General features: G+C 43.1%; 3 protein-coding genes across 5 annotated transcripts; 2 read left to right on the forward strand and 1 right to left on the reverse strand.

The window, feature by feature from the left end:
- Nucleotides 1-922: 922 nt before the first annotated feature.
- On the reverse strand, nt 923-12,950 carry LOC134069992 (sphingomyelin synthase-related protein 1-like). Of its 3 annotated transcripts, none has more exons than XM_062526172.1 (6): nt 12,873-12,950; nt 8,865-9,461; nt 7,812-7,907; nt 5,983-6,100; nt 3,944-4,094; nt 923-3,258 (listed from the first exon to the last, which is right to left on the reverse strand). In XM_062526172.1, exons 2-6 carry the CDS (start codon nt 9,443-9,445, stop codon nt 2,954-2,956), a joined length of 1,251 nt encoding a protein of 416 aa, XP_062382156.1. In that variant the 5' UTR covers nt 9,446-9,461; nt 12,873-12,950; the 3' UTR covers nt 923-2,953. The 3 variants fall into 3 exon arrangements, with proteins under 3 accessions (XP_062382156.1, XP_062382153.1, XP_062382154.1); XM_062526169.1 differs by lacking the exon at nt 12,873-12,950 and adding an exon at nt 12,057-12,228; XM_062526170.1 differs by lacking the exon at nt 12,873-12,950 and adding an exon at nt 10,413-10,529.
- On the forward strand, nt 12,665-14,061 carry LOC134070577 (dual specificity protein phosphatase 13A-like). The gene is made up of 3 exons (XM_062526967.1): nt 12,665-12,807; nt 13,038-13,255; nt 13,787-14,061. Exons 1-3 carry the CDS (start codon nt 12,665-12,667, stop codon nt 13,978-13,980), a joined length of 555 nt encoding a protein of 184 aa, XP_062382951.1. The 3' UTR covers nt 13,981-14,061.
- Nucleotides 14,062-14,760: 699 nt separating this feature from the next.
- Nucleotides 14,761-17,779, forward strand: LOC134070200 (dual specificity protein phosphatase 13A-like). The gene is made up of 3 exons (XM_062526464.1): nt 14,761-15,045; nt 15,548-15,765; nt 16,839-17,779. Exons 1-3 carry the CDS (start codon nt 14,918-14,920, stop codon nt 17,048-17,050), a joined length of 558 nt encoding a protein of 185 aa, XP_062382448.1. The 5' UTR covers nt 14,761-14,917; the 3' UTR covers nt 17,051-17,779.
- The last annotated feature ends 192 nt before the right edge of the window (nt 17,780-17,971 follow it).

Here is a 17,971-nt window from a genome sequence, read left to right on the forward strand (position 1 = left end):
GACCACTAACACTTGAAGATGATGAAATGTAGTACAAACAGTAGTGTTTTGTCATCGTACACAAACATACGTACTATTCATTTGAAATGAGTATCTTACAAATTCATACATTATGAATACTTTCACAATAGTTAAATTTCTTTCTTGTTCGGCATTTGCTAACGGCATCTGTCAAAACTATCGTCAAGGTAACCATAATGTAAATATTGGGTACATCCTGGGGTACATCAGTCGTTGCGGCTACCGGTAAAGTTTTCGGAAAGTATTCTTTATAACTCTTTTGCAACGTTAGAAATGGAAATCAATAATATTCAACTAATAATGCACGCAAATATCACGAATTATTTATTTATTTCACGACTTTGGCTATCGACTCGCTAGCATTCTGGCTCTTTAGATGTCATGTCTCCTATGGTAGTAGCTGCTAGCTAGATTAGCACTTCAATCATGATAAAAAGACGTCAGAATTGACATATAGGTCAAAATATGTGTACAACCAAAGATCCTTCATTAACCCTCTCTGGTACAACACATCCCCGTCTGACATGTGTTAGTGAAACTATCAAGCACACAATTGACAATATAAAGAAATACTTCAAGGCCCCCCCATCAGCCTTATGAGGTTGTTGCACTGTCATATAGTCAAACGTTACGCTAAACTGACCACCATTAACAAGCCAGTGAATGTTTTCCTCGCCGTGAGGGAATCTCCACAGAATGCAGAAAACGTCTACTGGAGGACAGTTTAAAAAAATGTAACGTTAGGACAGTGTTGAGCCGATTGCCAGAATCCGCTGTAGCCTAATCCAGCGCACTGTCATGCAGACTGCTAAATATGCACGTGTCATCTGGGCTGCAGCTTGGCGAAGGGGATTTGGCCTGGGGACCAGAGTGGACAAAACTACACCTGCAAGCACGCACGTGAACTGTAAACTGTTTTAATAGTGACAGACCGTTTAATATACAGAAATGTTCAACAGCCTATGCAACAGCCTATTCAACATTCTAAGAACTAGCAGGGGTTAATCAAATTATTGCTACTCACATGATAAGGTAGATCAAAACCATCTCAAAAGAAGAGCCTACGTAATTAAATTCAGCCATGATATTTTAACAAATCCAAACGCAGAGGCATTTATGGCCAGACCTGTAGTCAGTTGAAAATTTGATGTGCAGATTAGATTACTGTAGGAGACATAATTTACCATAAAGAGGTTATGTGGCTTTTTCTGTATACAAAATTCTCCACTTACTTTTGCAGTTATTCCAGTGTTAAGTTTGTACCTTCTGAAATAATGTTGAAATGTAGAAAACAAATACCCTTTATCCTTTGACATACACACCAATAAATTAAGACAAACAGTTTCCAAGAATCTGGGAAGGACAAACATTGTTGCAGTATTTTCTTTTCTTTTTTTTCTTTTTAAACAGGGACACTTGGCTCTTGTCATGCCGTAAATTGCACCTGTAAATTGTAAACAAAAAAGGTACACCAACCCATACCTTTTAAATGTGAAATTACGACGCAACAAATTCAATCGCAAAAAAAAACTTCAAAAAACATTACCCAATAAACCTTTTGTACACAATATACAACATCTAAACATTATTGGCAAACAAGATGATCATTAAGACAAGTTTGTCCACCATAGTCTCCCCATATTTTGGCGTCATTAGGCTTCATCATTGGTACAGTATTCAGATCCTTAAAAAAACAACATGATGTTGACAGCAATAGCAAGGCAGAACGACAACAGCACAAGTATAAGGAAATCTGACATTCTGCTTTACAAACACAGCATCCATTTAAAAAAAAGTCTACATCAAACTGTTTTCTTTTTCTTTTTTTAGCAAATGCAGTCAAGGACCACTCAAAAAGTATCAGCAGTTTGTTAAGGAATGCAAAAGCTCTGTGCGCAAGTTTAAACTCTTGGCAAATAAGAAGCAAAACTTACTTCACCTAATAAATGAAATATTTCTTTGAATGGAAAAATTAGACACATGGTTAATAATTGACCACAGCTGATATCATTTCACAAGTCTTCCAAATTAGTGTATCTAGTATATGAAATGTTATGTCAGGGTTTTAGGAATGCATCATAACTTTAAAAGGTATCATATCTTATGAATCTTTATAACACAAAAGATTCCACTTATTTCTGTACATATAATACTGTTTTATGGTTTACTGAGGAAATGTTGACACAATAAAAATGGCCATGCACAATAGACTGACCATAAACAATCTCTCCGTGGAAACCTTGTTTTATGTTTAATATCCTAAGGCTTTTCTGAGTCATCCATCAAAGTTTTTTTGTTTAGCATTTTTTCATCTGTGTAATGGCAAATTAAGTTCTGTTTCTCCCGCGTAAGTTGTATTCTATTTGAAAAAGCATGGCTTTATTTTCTTATGTTTTTGATCCAAAAACCCTCGTGCAAGGGTTTGGGAAATGAATGAAGTTTTTCGAGCTTGCAGAGGAGCCGACAGATTTTGCTTAATCCCTTTTACTAGGCCCAGCACAGCAGGGGGAACCACTCCAACTGCTAAGCCACGGAGTGGAGCGCAGAAGGAAATATGGCAGCGTTGGGCTATGTGCCGAAACAAATTATAATTATAATTGTAATACTAAAAACAAAAACACCAACGAAGACACTGTCGCTCCCAAAACCAAAAAAAGAGACAAAAAAACTATAAATATTAAAAAAAAAGATATTGCAAACAAAATGGCATCTTGAGACGCCAACATACCACCTCAAATCTCAGCACATGGCCTTATGAAGCCTCTCAGTCGCTCTCTCACACACACACACACTCACTCACTCACACACACACACAAACACACTCACACACACACACACACACACTCACACACACACACACACACACTCTCCCTTTCTCTCACCCCGTTCCCAGCAGCTTTTGTACCAAAGGGAGCCACACCGGCACCCGGGTTTACCAGATTAATCTCCTCATGAAAGTGGGCTTGGTGAAGGGCCAGCAATACTCGTTGGGCACGGGCCCGTTGACGTTGCATTCGAAGAAGGAGAACATGGGGAACCAGATGCGAGCGCGGCGGCTCTGCTGATAGGCACGCGTGTTGGCCAGCGTGTGGTAGTACAGGAACAGTCTGGTTGTGATGTAGAAGGCGATGAAGACGTCAATGGAGTAGTGTTCGTGCGCCGCCAGAATGAAGAAGATGCCAAACAGGTTGAGGACCCAGGAGAGGGTGTGAATGAAATTCCAGTTTCTTGGGGTGTCTGTTGTCGATGAAACAAACAAAAGCTTCTGTCACACACCTTTCTCTGGATCAAACGTAATGACTAGTGTAAAACAGTACGCCATGCTGTGTACGGTACTCTGCAAACACTAGGCTTACTTAATAATTGCAGGTTTTGGTGTATTAAGCCCTTTATTAAAGTAATAGTTCTTCCATACAAAACCAGGTTAATCTCGATTTTCTACTTACTGTGCATACAGTTAGTAGGATATATTATACTGTATGTGTCTAGGATCACAATATGGGAATTTGAATGACAGGCAGAGGGCAAACGTAATCAATGCGCAAAGTGCATCATGCATGAACTTCAGCTATTTTGTGGCATTGAGCTGATGTTGACACCTATGTTTGAGCTCATTGTATTATGTATGCAAATATATTTTTGCCTCGTTTTACAAATCTAAATTTGGTTAGACTTCTTTGCCCATTTTTTACATACTATGATGGTTTACCTATAATGATTTTGTTGTTTTGGCTTAAGTATTAAAAGGACTTCGTGACTCTGAAAGCCTGAATCATTACTGGTTACCAATCTAACATTGACATCATTAATATAGCATGCCAAACATGCACATGAAATCATGAATGTAGAAAAAGGAAAATCATGAAACACATTGTGACTTCTGTTTTGTGGCAGCGTCGGTCAAAAGACTTGACCCACTCACATTCAGTAACAAAGAAGTTCAGCATAGTGAGAACCACGGTATGGCCGCTGAACATGTAGTCTCCGCAAGTGTGGACGCCCGTGAGGGTCATCCCAAACCCACTCCAGATGGCCACCGCACGCTGCAGCTTGGCCCACATGTCACCGTAAATCTGAGCACAAACACAAAGAAGCAAATGTTAGACTCCACAGGCAATGCACAGAGGGCGTGTGTGTGTGAGAGCACTGATAGGACTATAAATGCTTACAATTTATGTAACCATACCGCAATGAAACCGCACCATAATTATCTTGACATAAGACTCCGCTAGGAAGATGGGAGGCGGAAGGTATTATTGAGGGCAACATGTATGGATGATGATAGATGTAGCAAATGTTTGTGTCTGTGATATATAAATGTGCATGTTCAATTGGTATTTGGTCAGAGCAGTCACTTAAAGATCTGCCGGGACGAGTTCTGGGCACAGGCCCAAGGCCCGAGACATTAATCCTGCACAGACCTACAGTACACAGCACCGCCAGAGCTCTGTCCTGACTGAGCACAGAGCTAAAGGATGTCTGTGGAATCAAAAACAAACTCTACTAAACTCGCTTCATATCTCAACACTCAAACAATAACCAAGAGTTATTCACCTTATGTGTATTTGGCCATTTGTGTTCCCGACATGAACGGAACTATGTGACTATAGATCGCAGTCTAGAGACTAATAAGAGATCTAGAAATTGAGGACAAATGCTACCAAAGCTACATCTAAAGGCTTTTCCTCTAAGACTAACCCCTGACTTTCAAAATCAGTTACAGGCCTCCTTTAGCCCTCGGCCTCAGGAGGTGTTTGGCTAAGCTCAGGCATTTCAATGACTCTGAGGAAAATTCCGGGGAGTTTTGACATAGCTCTCGGTTTGTCGAGGTCAATGAGTGCTGTCAGTACGAAATAAAACAAAACAAAAAAAACAGTGCTACCTAGCTCGAGTCATTGCAGACAGACAGCTACAGTGCTACACTCTGGGGGCATCTTTAATGTCAAGCCCCTAGAGCAGGGGTTCTCAATGTTTTTGGTTCCAAGGACCCCTTTTCAGGGATAACATTTTCCGAGGACCCCCTTGTAACCGTAACAGTTAACCATTCGTATTCTCTGAAGTTGTGGCCGGGTCCACTATCCCAAGTTAATGTGGGTAGGACCAAATAGACACAATTTGCTTGTTTTATGGGTGAAAAGAGCATCATCTTTTTAAAATGTTAACTTTATAATTTCAAGCAAATTATTTCGCGGACCCCTTGGCTATGGGTCACGGACCCAACTTTGAGAACCACTGCCCTAGAGTGTAGCACATCTTTAACCCCAGAGCGTAGCACTGTAACTGCCTGCCTGGCTGCTATAGCAATTGCCTGCAGCACAACAAGCTTTAATGCTGTGACTGCTCCTTCACAATTTTGGTCAATATCTCCCAATTTAAGACACTATCATAAGTTATGGCTGTCCATAAGGCTAAAGGGGCCACAGGCATCAGACAGATAAAGGCTAGAGGCTTTGATGCACTTATTACACTCATTGATGCACTTATTGTGTTTTTTGTTCATTGATGTAAAATTGTTGTTAGAATTGCTCCTAAAATGCTTTGGTTAAAAAGCATCCGCCAAATGTAAAGAAATGTAATGTAATGTAGAGAATACATTGGCCTAGAGTTTGTAGATAGATAGATAGATAGATAGATAGATTGATACTTTATTGATCCCCAAGGGGAAATTCAAGAATGTAGTATGTACAGAACAGTACAACAAAGCCTATCTAATAATTGCATCTACTGTAATTAACTCTTACAGTCACAGCATGTATATGGTTACGGTTATTGTTAGTATTCTGTCAAATGTATATAGTTCTAGTACTGATACAGACTTCACATTAAATGGTTCATTTTGATGTTAACGTAATGTTTATGTCATTGTGAGTCGCGTCAGACAAAAGCCTCTGCTAAGAACAATAAACGTAAAATGTAAACATGAACGAGGTGAAGTCGGCTCTGGCCTGCCGGGCGGCCTACCTTTCCTGAGCACTGTAGATGCTGTCCCGGCACAGAGAGGGAAGTGACAAACATGGTGATGCAGCGCAGCATGAACACCGTGCCCATCAGACTGCAGAGGCGTCTCAACAGGATAGACCTACAAAAGGAAATGGCATCATCATCATCATCATCATCATCATCCTGCTAACTTCCTTTACAAACCCTCAGACAGATATAGACCTCACTGTGGTGACGGTGAGATTTTCTATCGATTACATTATGAGGCAGATACAGACTTATAAACCACCAGTATAGACCTAGAAAAGGGAACACCACCATCACCAACATCGTTTAAACAGATATAGCACTCACTGCGGTGATGGTGAGATTTTATATCTTTTAAGTAGGCCTGTACAGATATGTGGCGGATACAAACGTACAAACCAGTGAAGGTCAACCAACCACAAACTGACAATAAAGTCAGGATTCGTGTTAACATAAGCAACAGTAAGTTTCTTCCTTGGGTCATTTACCCAAGGAAGAAACAATTAAATGTTGGGAGTGGTGTGCATGCTGATAACATTAGGACAGCAATAAAGGAGACCGGGCTGCTGAGATGTGTGTTAAGGCTTACACCCGGCTACACCAGGTCCACAACTGAAGCTCTCCGTTCACATAGCATAAATAGTTTTGGAAGACTGGTGTCATTTTTTCCGAATGTACGAGCCGCTATCACGTCTGGTGTAGCCAGTTCCATTGATTTCAGTAGCAGCCTTATTACAGCAGGCACTAACGATGTGCCCAGTGTTTTCTGTCATGCCTTTGGCCCATACTTGACTGTATTAATATTGCATACCGGTCAAATTAGAAACAATAAAAATGCAATGAATGCCGTCATATTGTGCAATATTTAGGCATGTGTCATAATTTTGACTGAAAATGCAGAAGTTAAAAACAAGACGTCAGCAGTCCAGTTGGTACTTCCTGAGCAGAAATAGCTATGGAGACACATGGGGTGATACTTCCTTACTCTCTTTGAGCCTTCATAATATGACATCAACTTGCCCCTTAACTGCTGCTCTACAATGCTAGATAGATGGGCAGTTCTCCATTAAGAGTCATTAGACTCATTACACAAGCTTTACGCAACGCTATGTTGTTCAAGTCCATTAAGTCCCTGCATTGTTTATTAACATGAATCGATATAGTGCATAGAGCACAGGCTGATGTAGAGTATTGCATAGACTACAGGCCAAAGTGTGGATTCTCCCCTGAACACTAAGAGGAACAATGAGTCATACTGTTATTTGCCAAGGCTTATACACTGAATTTGTGAAATTTCCTTAGCTATGAGGTCAATACACAGGGACAGTTAATATGGTATTAATATGGTTTAGTTTCTTTTAACTCCCGGCCACGACAAACTGTCCTGCGGCTCATACACAATGCAGCTAATACACAGGAAATTACTGTACTTGTGTTACTTTGTGAGACTCCCAAGTTTGTGTGGTAAACACTCCACAGACTGTTTTCACAATACTGGCAAAAGACACCAGAGAACACGAAAACACCAATCAAATACTAAGTAAGATAGAAAGACATCCACTGCATGCACACCACATCTCACACTGTATACACATTTCAGCACCATTTAATCTCCCATAGAAATAATAATCTCTCCTCCTTCAGCTCATATGCCTCGTCATTGGTGACTCCAAGGTCAGAGGCTTCACCTTGTCAGGGGTGCACAGGTGCGCATGTGTGCCTGCGGTCTAGAGAAAATCTTTACGGATGAGGCACCTCCTAGCGTCCGCTGTGTATATAAGGATTAAATGGTGCTGGTGCAGCACAGTATTAGAGAGGCCTACCTGTGCTTATGCAATAGCAGAACCAACAGCCAAATGCCGCACAGGATCACCCCACACGCCTCCGCCATGGCAAAGGCCCACGGGATTCTCGGCACGCTAGGAAGTCAGGGACACATAGAGAGAGAGAGAGAGAGAGAGAGAGAGAGAGAGAGAGAGAGGGAGAGAGACAGAAAGAGAGGGAGAGAGAAAAAGAGAGGCAGTGAGTCAGTGAAAGAGTGCAAGGCAATAATCCTCTTAAGACCAGATGTTGTGCATTTACATGATTTTTTTTTTTATGCCCATCAGTACTTCAGCCTGACCTTGATCACTGTCAATGCGTCAATATCTTACACAAGCCGGCATGGCAGGCCTTAGCCATCATCACTATAGCTATGATGATGGATAGAAAACACACCACCAGTTGTGGTCTTATGGCCTTAAATTAGCTCAAGTCATTGGCTCATTCTGGTTCATTCAAATTAAATGAATGGGGTCAGAGGTCATAACGCGGGGGGGGGGGGACGACACATTTTCTTTTTTTTTTTTCCCTTTGTGGCAGTAATAACATGAAAATGAGTATCGCATTACAGGGATAGAGGGAGTGCTTATGCAAAACACCACAGGCATGCAGCACAGAGCCAAGACCCTCATTCTGAGACAACAATAATCAATGGTAGAGAAAAACGGGAAGCTACTGAATAACACTAATTATTTTTTTTCCTTTAACCACAACCTCATAGCAATTGCTGGGGTCATCAGAAGTAGCAATATTAGAGTCAACAAAAGACCAAAAGAGAGCTCGACATGATGACCTCAGCACGGGGGTCACATGATGACATGACATGATTTCAACAGTGCTGCTGACTATCGGTGCAGACTCACTAACGGAGCAGCTACTAAAGACACTATCATGGGGCGACAAAGTTCACTGTATTTCCCACGCCTACAAGCAAGGCGGGCGTGTTGTCATGACGCGTTAACCGCAGCCGAGAGACGTGACAACACTCACAAAGGACAAGTGCAGACTTGCAGACTAACACAGGTGTGTCACTTCCAGTTCCATCCATCCCTCACCTGTCCAGGAAGATGTCAGGCAGGGGAGGGTAGGTGCGCATGTCGGGCACGCGCTCGTGCACGATCACCATGACGAAAGAGGTGAACCCGAACACGAACATCACGTAGACCGAGCTCACGATAGTCTTCCAGTACTCGGGGTCCAGCCGCCTCCCCTGCTGTTTGTGCTTCCCGTTGCTGTACTGGTGACACTGGTGGTACTGGTGGTCTGACCCCCCGCCGCCGTTGCCCGGCGAACCTTCGTAGTCGCGGCCTGAGTCGCCGTTACAAAGCCAGTCGCCGCCGCCGCCACCGCCCATTGGCGAGTGTCCATCGAAGCTGAGGCCCAGCTCCTCGAGCACGTCGGCGTGCTGCTTCTGCAGCCGCCGCAGCGACACCATGAGCCGCTTGATGTCGCCGAGCACCTGCAGCTCGAGCGGCGGCGAGCGCAGGTCGTACTCGCTCAGCGTCAGCAGGCTCAGGCCGTCCAGCCGGTGCTTGTTGCACAGCAGGTCCACGTAGTCGCAGAAGCCCTCCTCGCGCAGCCAGCGCGCCACGTGCTTCGTCGTCCAGCGGCGAATGCTTGGCTGCGAGCCGGCCATGTCGCCTTCGCTCTGACTGTGCAGGGTAAGGAGAGGGGGAAAGAGAAGGAAGAGGAGGAGGAGGAGGAGGAGGAGGACAGAGACAGTGATCAATGTGGGCAGTAATTCACTGCTGGAGTTCCGCTGGAAGACAGACAACGGCAGCAACATAAACAGTTATTCACTGTTGACGGTCCACTGGAAGAGAAAGACAGTGACAAAGCACAGAGTTCAACGACCTGAAGACACAGCTACTGACAAGGCAGGGACTGTTATGGGAAGATATTTTTGTGTAACATGCAAATATATCAGCACTAACAAAGGATGTCAATGTCACTAATCAGGTTGACCCATCTCTATTTACAGTGAGTAATATTATACAGGCCTACACGTACAGCACTGTGAGGAGGAAATAATCAGCTTTCGTAGCATGGGTGTTATCCATACCCTCTTATTACTTGAGTGTCTGATCAAGGCGATCATTCCCAGGAAGGAAAATGAAACAGTCACTTACTTTCAAGCTGTTCCCTGCTGCTACACACAGTAGTTTGGTGTACAGTAAATGAAACAGGGTTTCCTAATCTGATGTCAGAATCTCTCAGGCTTAAGAAGTTGCTAAATATCTTACAAGGGTTTGGCCAGACAGTCATTTGTCTAGAGGGTCCAGTCTTTTGTCCATAGAACGCGTTAATCACAGTGCTGTAAGAAAACTATGATTCTTAAAGTACAGATTATGGCAGTTCGTCAAGTGGAGTAAATCATTTGAAGCAAGCCTGAGAGCCACCATACACTCGGTGTCCTACATGCACTGAGAACTTAGCAATATTAACCTGCTTACTTTCTATAATTATGTAAGCCTCACAGCCTGGTTTCTAGGCTCTGCCAGAAATATACTTGCCTTACTCCCTCAACCCTTCACTGACACTTTCTGAAACACTTCAAAATAGACAGAGCTATGTTAACAAAGATAAATCTGTCACAAACCTACCTTCAGAACTCGAGAGCGCTGTGCCCTGGGCTGACGAGACAGTTTGACAGGGCAGTTAGTTCAATGCACGTGTGCCCTAATAAGCCAATGGGAGCTATGTAATCGACAGTCTCACGGAGCTGTGAAGTTAACTTACGGATGAAGCTTTGCCTCAGCTGCTTTTTGTGAAAAACACTTCGCAAGACATTGCTCAAGACGCCCATGCTCTGTTTCATGTGTGTAAGAAGTTCAATTTCTGATGAAATAAGTGCAACGACCTTTAAGACAGTGTCCTCTGTTTTTTGTGTTTTTTGTCGAAAACGGTGCAATCTTGTGACAATGCCCTTGAGGAAACAAGACTAGACAAGTAATTGCACAGAAGTGAACCCAGGATTGCGAAAGTTCGCCCAAATGATTCGACAGAGGAAGTTTTCTCCTCTGATTTATATGCTGCCTGGTCATCCAGTCGACAGTGACTCTTCATAGCCTATGTGTCCAACAAGTGAAGCTTTCTGAGAAACATAAAGGACTCTCTGAATGATCTCATTTTTTCGTCATTGGTCTTGGCATTTGGGACCTTTATAATCCGTATCAGCTGCCAGTTGGTCAGAGGACACGCCTTGGTAAATGACCAAAATATAGCTTATGGTTGATACGCACCCCACCCAGCTCAACGCGATATACGCTACCGCCCAAAGAGCTCACCACAAGGAACAACGTGGCTTGTTACAGACAGATAACCACTGCCAAGATAACCAGACAACAATGTAACGACATTCTCCGGATATGAAACGGTACACAACTAACCACCAACCCCAGTTCACCACCAGTAACAAAGAAAATAACAATGTAACCTTTACGTGTCCCCATGCTACTCTCCAGAAGGACCCATTCTACTGTTTGGACACGGTGACATTAGCGAATCGGCATTTCATCTGACAGAAATGTTTAAGTGGTGCCTATTCAGGCTGACTGAAGACGTATTGATGTTGTGGAAATTGGCTTTGACTTTTATCAGAGCCATCGTTTTAGAAATTTAGCTTCAGGTCCCTGTCAGACATCAGAGTTGGTTTTAGTCCATTGCACAAATCTAAACTAACACGACAGCTAAAGTTACACGCTAACCTTAAACGCAATGAATACATTGGACCCATGCTTGGATTATAGGGTTGTCTTAGGGAATACGTAAATAAAAGCTCAACTAAGATGTTTGGCTAACATTAACGCCAAGGCTGACAGACAATCTAGGTCAGTAGGCAGCTTTACAATAGCTAACGGTATCCTTTCTAGCCGCAAACGTGAGCTTACATGCTAAATAGCCTACCCTGAAATGCTAACGGACAACATCAAATAGAATATATTTAATGACACAAGGCATTTCAGTCACAGATTCATTTGCCTGGAAGAACTCAAACGTCTCTCTGTGTTGTGTTGACAAGGGATTCTTATATTGGATTCTTTGGACACTAGGGATCCTTATTCTTGTTAGCCGAGGACTACAAAAGCGTCCTTTCACTGCTGACATTCTAGACCTGTCAGGTAGCCAGCTAGCTAGCTTGCTAGTTGTCTGCTACAGCACTAGTTAGCCCGCTAGCAAGTGGTGAATCGTAGCCTGTATATTACCAATTTGTTAAATGCAGAATAACTAACAGAGAGAGTGCTCACCTTTGTCTCATTCGGAGGACTGGACGTCGCAAGCCGTGGGTCTTTTTGAGTTTGTCCAGAATTTCTGTGGTACACGTTTAAAGAAAATCATTGCGCCCCTGATAGCTGACTAGCCTTTAACGACGTACATTAGTGTTGACTGTGGGGAGAGTTGTAAACAGGCACCGAGAAGGGAGAGAGCGCTTCATGGGGACGCGCTTGCACATAACAAGCACATGATTATAAAGACACTGACCTCTTGTGGTTTTGCGTGGACTTGCGCCATTGTCAAGCATAAACAAGGGAACTGCAATCATTTCATTTCAGTCATGTTATATAATATTACAATGGTTGTAGCCTAATGAGATTTTCCCTAATTAAAAAAGTGACAACATTCAAACAGTTGTTTATTTTAAGAAACCTGCCCCCCCCCCTCTATCTCTCTCTCTCTCACTCACACACACACACACACACTTGTTTCAGCTTTCATGAGTGCTGCCAAGTAGCACCTGCTCCTGTCACTATCTAGATGAAATGTAGGCTACCACTGCCATTACGACGAACCAGTGACTATGAAGAAAATGGAACAGATAGGCTTCTAAACCAAGCCAGAAAGGTCTAGAAAAATAATGTCTGTGGACACAGCTCAAGACAAACTATGTACATCAGCCGAGACTCCATCTGTAAAAGAACTAGAACGATTTTTTTACTCTGGAAGAAGGACAGGAAATCATGTGGATGAAGTTTGGCCTAATTTGTTCATTGGGGACATGTAAGTGATGTCATATGACCTTAAACCATTTTATGGCAGAGAATGAAATTAAATCACAGTTTTACCTGTGGCCATCTGAGTTTGGTCAGTCTGTCTTTGTAGATTTCAAATGTATATTCCTCTATGATAGGCCTATGTCTTCCCTGTTCCCCTGTTACTCTATACTAATTTGCAATGATCTCTTTCCCTCTGCCACCCTCCCTTCCAAAAAAAAACGTCATTATTGACAGGTCCATTGCCAATGACCGCTATGGCTTGTGGAAGCTGGGCATCACCCACGTTCTGAACGCTGCCCATGGGAAGATGCACTCTCAGGGGAGTCACCAATTTTACGGGTCGACCGTGGAGTACCACGGGGTTCCCGCCGACGACTCCCCATCCTTTAATCTTTCACGCTATTTTCAGTCCTCAGCTGATTATATTCACCAGGCGCTGAACTCACCCGGAGGTATAGTTCCTACTGTTCCCACATTAGTTAAGCTATTAAAACACTCCCTATTAAAAACATGCGCTCTGCTCTCTACGCTCTGATATTATCATTACCCAGCTTGTACGCCTCTCCAGAGATCCAGTTTCATTAGGAGGCTACAGTCTAAGTGCACATGAGGCCAATTTACAGTTAGTTAGACATACAAGATACTGTAAATAAAAAAAGCGTGCTCTTGCTGATCTAATTAGCTATTTTCCATCAAGAAATTACATATCATTACACATATTTATTAAGACAGAATTAGTGGATCAGTAAAGTAATGCAGTCAACAAACAAACACGTCACAACACAGCAGCAACAAAATCCTGTTCTCTCTTGCCATTTATTGAGGGCATAATGTTTACATGACAAGATGTGTTTTTTTTTCTCTATCTTTTAAATAGTGTTTTGAAAGTTACCAATATTTTAGCTCAGACATCAGATATAGTTTCTGTGCTTCACGGTATCTCGGTCAGTCAGACCAATCCCACTATGTTCTCCCCTGTCCAGCTAGGGTCATTGTCCACTGTGCTGTAGGGGTCAGCAGATCAGCCTCCCTGGTTCTGGCCTACCTAATGATCCATCACCATTTCACGCTGGTGGACGCCGTCAGGAAAGTCATGGAAGGCAGGTGGATTTTCCCAAACAGAGGATTCCTCAAGCAGCTCAGGGCTCTGGATATGCGCTTACGCGAGCAACAGTGACGATGAGGTTTTCAGTCACACCAAACCGGAAGGAATCAGCCCTATAGGCCAAAATAATGCACATCCAATGGCTTGTATAAGAACATTCAGCTTGTGTGGTATGGAAAACACACAGTGCACCTTCCGTGGTCAAAACAGTGTTTTCTCCACAGTCTATAAGGTTTTAAGCCTACATGCAACATGTTTGTAGATTTGCTATATAAGCATCGACTTCTGTTGTGTAAACTCACAACAACACATGGAAATGCCTTGCATATTAGTCACATTTTATGGTGTTACTCTTTTTTTAATGTTGTTTCATCACAGCTTGTGGTCATGTCATAGGAATTATACAGTCAAAGCTTGGCTATTTCTGAGCTATACAGTGACAGACATACTCCACCAATGCACAGTGAAAAATATCAGGATCAAAGTGCCACAGTGGCATACCAGTGACACTCCAGGGATACAGTCATCACGCTCACAGCAGAGGTGACAAGTTCTGTCCTTTGAAAGGACAGATTGTGTCATGTATCTCACAGAGATATAACCCTCCCCAGCTGTCAACCGTTCCTTTAAACGAAGGACTGCCAGGACCAAGCATCAGGCTCTGTTTATCTAAAGGATATAACGTTCTTAATGTAATCTTTTGTAAATCTTGATAAGCATTTACACGTTCGCATCGAGTGACTCCCACCATCCACCAGTTAGTTACACTGAGTGTCCAGTGGGGTGTAGGAGCCACAGGCAAGGGGACAGCTAGTCCGTCATCACGCCCTGTCAATGGGAAAGAGAATACACTGGACGCTTGACGAGACACTAAATTGGGTTACCCTCCAGTGAGCGTAAACTAACACCTGTTCGTAGCCGTCAGCCCGAGCGAGAAGATATGACAGAGACAGCCGTGACAGAATAAACAGAGAAGCTTCATTGGTTTGGCGGGCTATTGGGCGCCAAAATGGCAGCTCAGAAGGACCACAAAAAGGAATATCTCACTGTGAAAGACCTGGAGAAACTTCTAGATTCTTGCAAACTGGATCTACATCAGATTGATGAAGTGTGGCCAAACCTGTACATAGGAAATGTGTAAGTTTTCTCTCTATGACTCTCTCTCTCTCTCTCTCTGTGTGTGTGTGTGTGTGTGTGTGTGTGTGTGTGAGAGAGAGAGAGAGAGAGACTGTGTGTGAGTGTGTGTGTGTGTGTGTGTGTGTGTGAGTGATTCTGTGTATGTGTGTGTGTGTGTGTGTGTGTGTGTGTGTGTGTGTGTGTGTGTGTGTACACATACTGTAAATCTCTAAATCTAAAAAAGTGCATGATTAAACTTAGTCTGTGGCTTGTTGAGAATGGATGCGTAATATCTGGCTTGGAATCGGAAAGTCTAAATGTTCCATAGCAAGAGACTTTCCTTGAGTTGAAAGATTAATTACTTTAGCTTGCCATTTTAAATTTTGAATAAAAACACATGGAACGCTGGAGTTTTGAATACTTGTTCAGAGGTATGGGAAAATATTTCTTGTTCCCCTTCATTTGTTTCATAATTTAGGTTAGCCTACCACAGTCTTCATTCTGTCTCTTTCTGTGTTAACAGATCCATTGCCCAAAACAAGACTGCCTTACAGAAATTAGGCATCACTCATGTGTTAAATGCCGCCCACTCCAAAAGGGGCAGTATTGGAGACCAAAGATATTATGGCAACAACTTTGTGTATTGTGGTATTCCAGCAGAGGACTCCACTCACTTTGACTTGGACGTATACTTCCGGCCAGCTGCTGATTTCATTCACAAAGCTCTAAAAACACCCGATGGTAAGGCGCAATAAGTATTAACCGGTGCCTTTACCCCAGCAACTAAACACAAGGTAACTTGCCAACAACACATTTCACCAAAAGCCTAACCACAGACAGTTGCCCTCAAGTTCATTTAACACTCTCTGTCTCCAAACCGTCTGCACAAAGAGTTTCGAGCTCTGGAAACCAGACGTTCTCTTTTGTGCAGGCGGGGAAGCACTTGAACTTGAAAGTTGCACTGTCATCCAGTTTCCTCCTTCTCTCTCTCTCTCGACTCTCCTGTCTGTCCGGGGACATTTTTAGCCCGCGCTATCAAAGCCATTGTCATTCCATTCACACAAGAGGCTTAGAATTAGGTGTCTTACCTCTTAAAAGTGTAATTTATAACGTCCGTCCATGGGGCCTCTGAAGTGTGGCTTCTGCTAAAAGGACTGCAAGGCGGCCGCTGGATTAATTTGCCACCCAGGACCTGTCTGCAAGGAGACCTTACATGAACAAAGGCAATGAATTGTGCGGGCTATTTTTATCCCAGAAGCTGAGGGAATAACGGGCCGTGCTTTTGTGAAGTGGGCAGTCATGTATGTTATTAATAAGATGAAGGGGACTAATCCTTGGCCCCTGATTTTTCCCCTCTCTCTTCCCTTCTCTTCCTCACTTAGGCTCCCGCTAAATTCTCCCAAACAATCGCGTGGCCTTCTTCTCTGACATTCCTTTTGCTCCCGTCTCCTTCTCTCGGCACAAATTGGCTCTCCCTTTCTTTGTGTTCCCTGTTCCTTGGCCGGACAATCCCACACCGCTCTCCTCACCTCTGCTCCTCATTCCTTTAACCCACTCCCATGTCCTCGATTGTCCTCTGTCCCACCTCTGAAAGCATACCGTGTACTGTCACACTGTAGATCCAACTCAAATAGCTATTTTAGCATTTTCTTAATTTAACGAGCAATCTCTATGATCAAACAATTATGTCTGTTTATTCTAGAAAGTGCCAATGTCAAACATACAAACTATTTTAATTAACATGTCAAACCAATTCACATGCTGTTGGTAGTACATGTATATACACAAATCTGGGTCTTCTCTCTTCTATACAGCCAAAGTTCTGGTGCACTGCATCATGGGATTGAGCCGGTCCTCCACCCTAGTGCTGGCATACCTCATGCTCTATCACCGTCTGCCCCTACGCGGGGCTCTCCAGAAGGTGGTCAAGAAGAGGGCCATCTACCCCAACCGGAACTTCTTGGCTCTGCTGCTGGACCTGGACCTGCAGCTCAACCGCAAGAAAAAGACCTGCGTGCTCCTGTGATGGCGGTCGGCTGAGAGCTGTCCACTGGACTTCACATGAAACACATGACCTTTATGCCTGTTTAAAAAAAACAAAAGAAAAACACCCAAGATGGAATGCATTGAAATCATGGTGACAACTAGTATTGTAGTAGGAGTCTGAGTGGTTTCGATACGCCCATAATGTTACTGTGAAAGATTTCTGTTGAGTCTTTGATTGTTGTTGTAGTAGAAGTGATTAGGTTTCTGTGTCTCATCTCTTTTAATAATTGTTTTCCTTTTGAAAAGACAGAGAGATTTACTGCAGTGCAAAAGGGTTGCTCCCTATGGAGGAACCTTTGGGAGTGTTTCTGTGGTATTGCAGCTGTTGTAGGAAGAAGTTGCAAAAGATGCTCTGTGCTCAGGGAACAAACACTTCGACAAATGTAAAATGTGTCTGGCTTCACACACACACACACACACACACACACACACTGAGAGAGAGAGAGAGAGAGAGAGAGAGAGAGAGAGAGAGAGAGAGACACACACACACACACACACACACACAGAGACAAAGAGACACACACACACACACACACACACACACACAAATAGGGTGAAAGTCAAGGTCACAACTCCCTAGTCTTTAGTCTTAAGTTCAGCTGTAGTGTTCTTTTGTGTCTGCTGTCTATCAGTGTCCTGTCCTGTACGTCTCCAAAATCACTAAGGCAACACTACCTATGTAACCAAGAGGACCAAAGCCCATTTGAAGAGACAGAGTCTGTAATAAACATGGATTTTCAACCAAAACATTCATTTATTTTCTTTCAACGACATATAAATTGCAACTGGCAGTGTAGTGCAATAAGCACTAGCATCATTACAGCATGCAGTAGAGAATGTTGACAACCAGCAACTCCATAAAAAGATGGCAATGTGACATTTTCTTTAAACATGCATGTTG

This window comes from Sardina pilchardus, chromosome 22 (genome assembly GCF_963854185.1).
Source record: "Sardina pilchardus chromosome 22, fSarPil1.1, whole genome shotgun sequence".
NCBI lineage: Eukaryota > Metazoa > Chordata > Actinopteri > Clupeiformes > Clupeidae > Sardina > Sardina pilchardus.

Excerpts from the sequence above, each read along its gene's own strand:
- LOC134069992 (XM_062526169.1), bottom strand. Across the intron at positions 7,908-8,864 it reads CCTGACATCTTCCTGGACAG|CGTGCCGAGAATCCCGTGGG; the intron begins GTGAGGGATGGA and ends CTGACTTCCTAG. Across the intron at positions 3,259-3,943 it reads GAACTTCTTTGTTACTGAAT|ACACCCCAAGAAACTGGAAT; the intron begins GTGAGTGGGTCA and ends CATCGACAACAG.
- LOC134070577 (XM_062526967.1), top strand. The coding sequence starts at position 12,665 with ATGTCTGTGGACACAGCTCAAGACAAACTATGTACATCAGCCGAGACT. Across the intron at positions 12,808-13,037 it reads AATTTGTTCATTGGGGACAT|GTCCATTGCCAATGACCGCT; the intron begins GTAAGTGATGTC and ends CATTATTGACAG. Across the intron at positions 13,256-13,786 it reads GGCGCTGAACTCACCCGGAG|CTAGGGTCATTGTCCACTGT; the intron begins GTATAGTTCCTA and ends TCCCCTGTCCAG.
- LOC134070200 (XM_062526464.1), top strand. The coding sequence starts at position 14,918 with ATGGCAGCTCAGAAGGACCACAAAAAGGAATATCTCACTGTGAAAGAC. Across the intron at positions 15,046-15,547 it reads AACCTGTACATAGGAAATGT|ATCCATTGCCCAAAACAAGA; the intron begins GTAAGTTTTCTC and ends CTGTGTTAACAG. Across the intron at positions 15,766-16,838 it reads AGCTCTAAAAACACCCGATG|CCAAAGTTCTGGTGCACTGC; the intron begins GTAAGGCGCAAT and ends TCTTCTATACAG.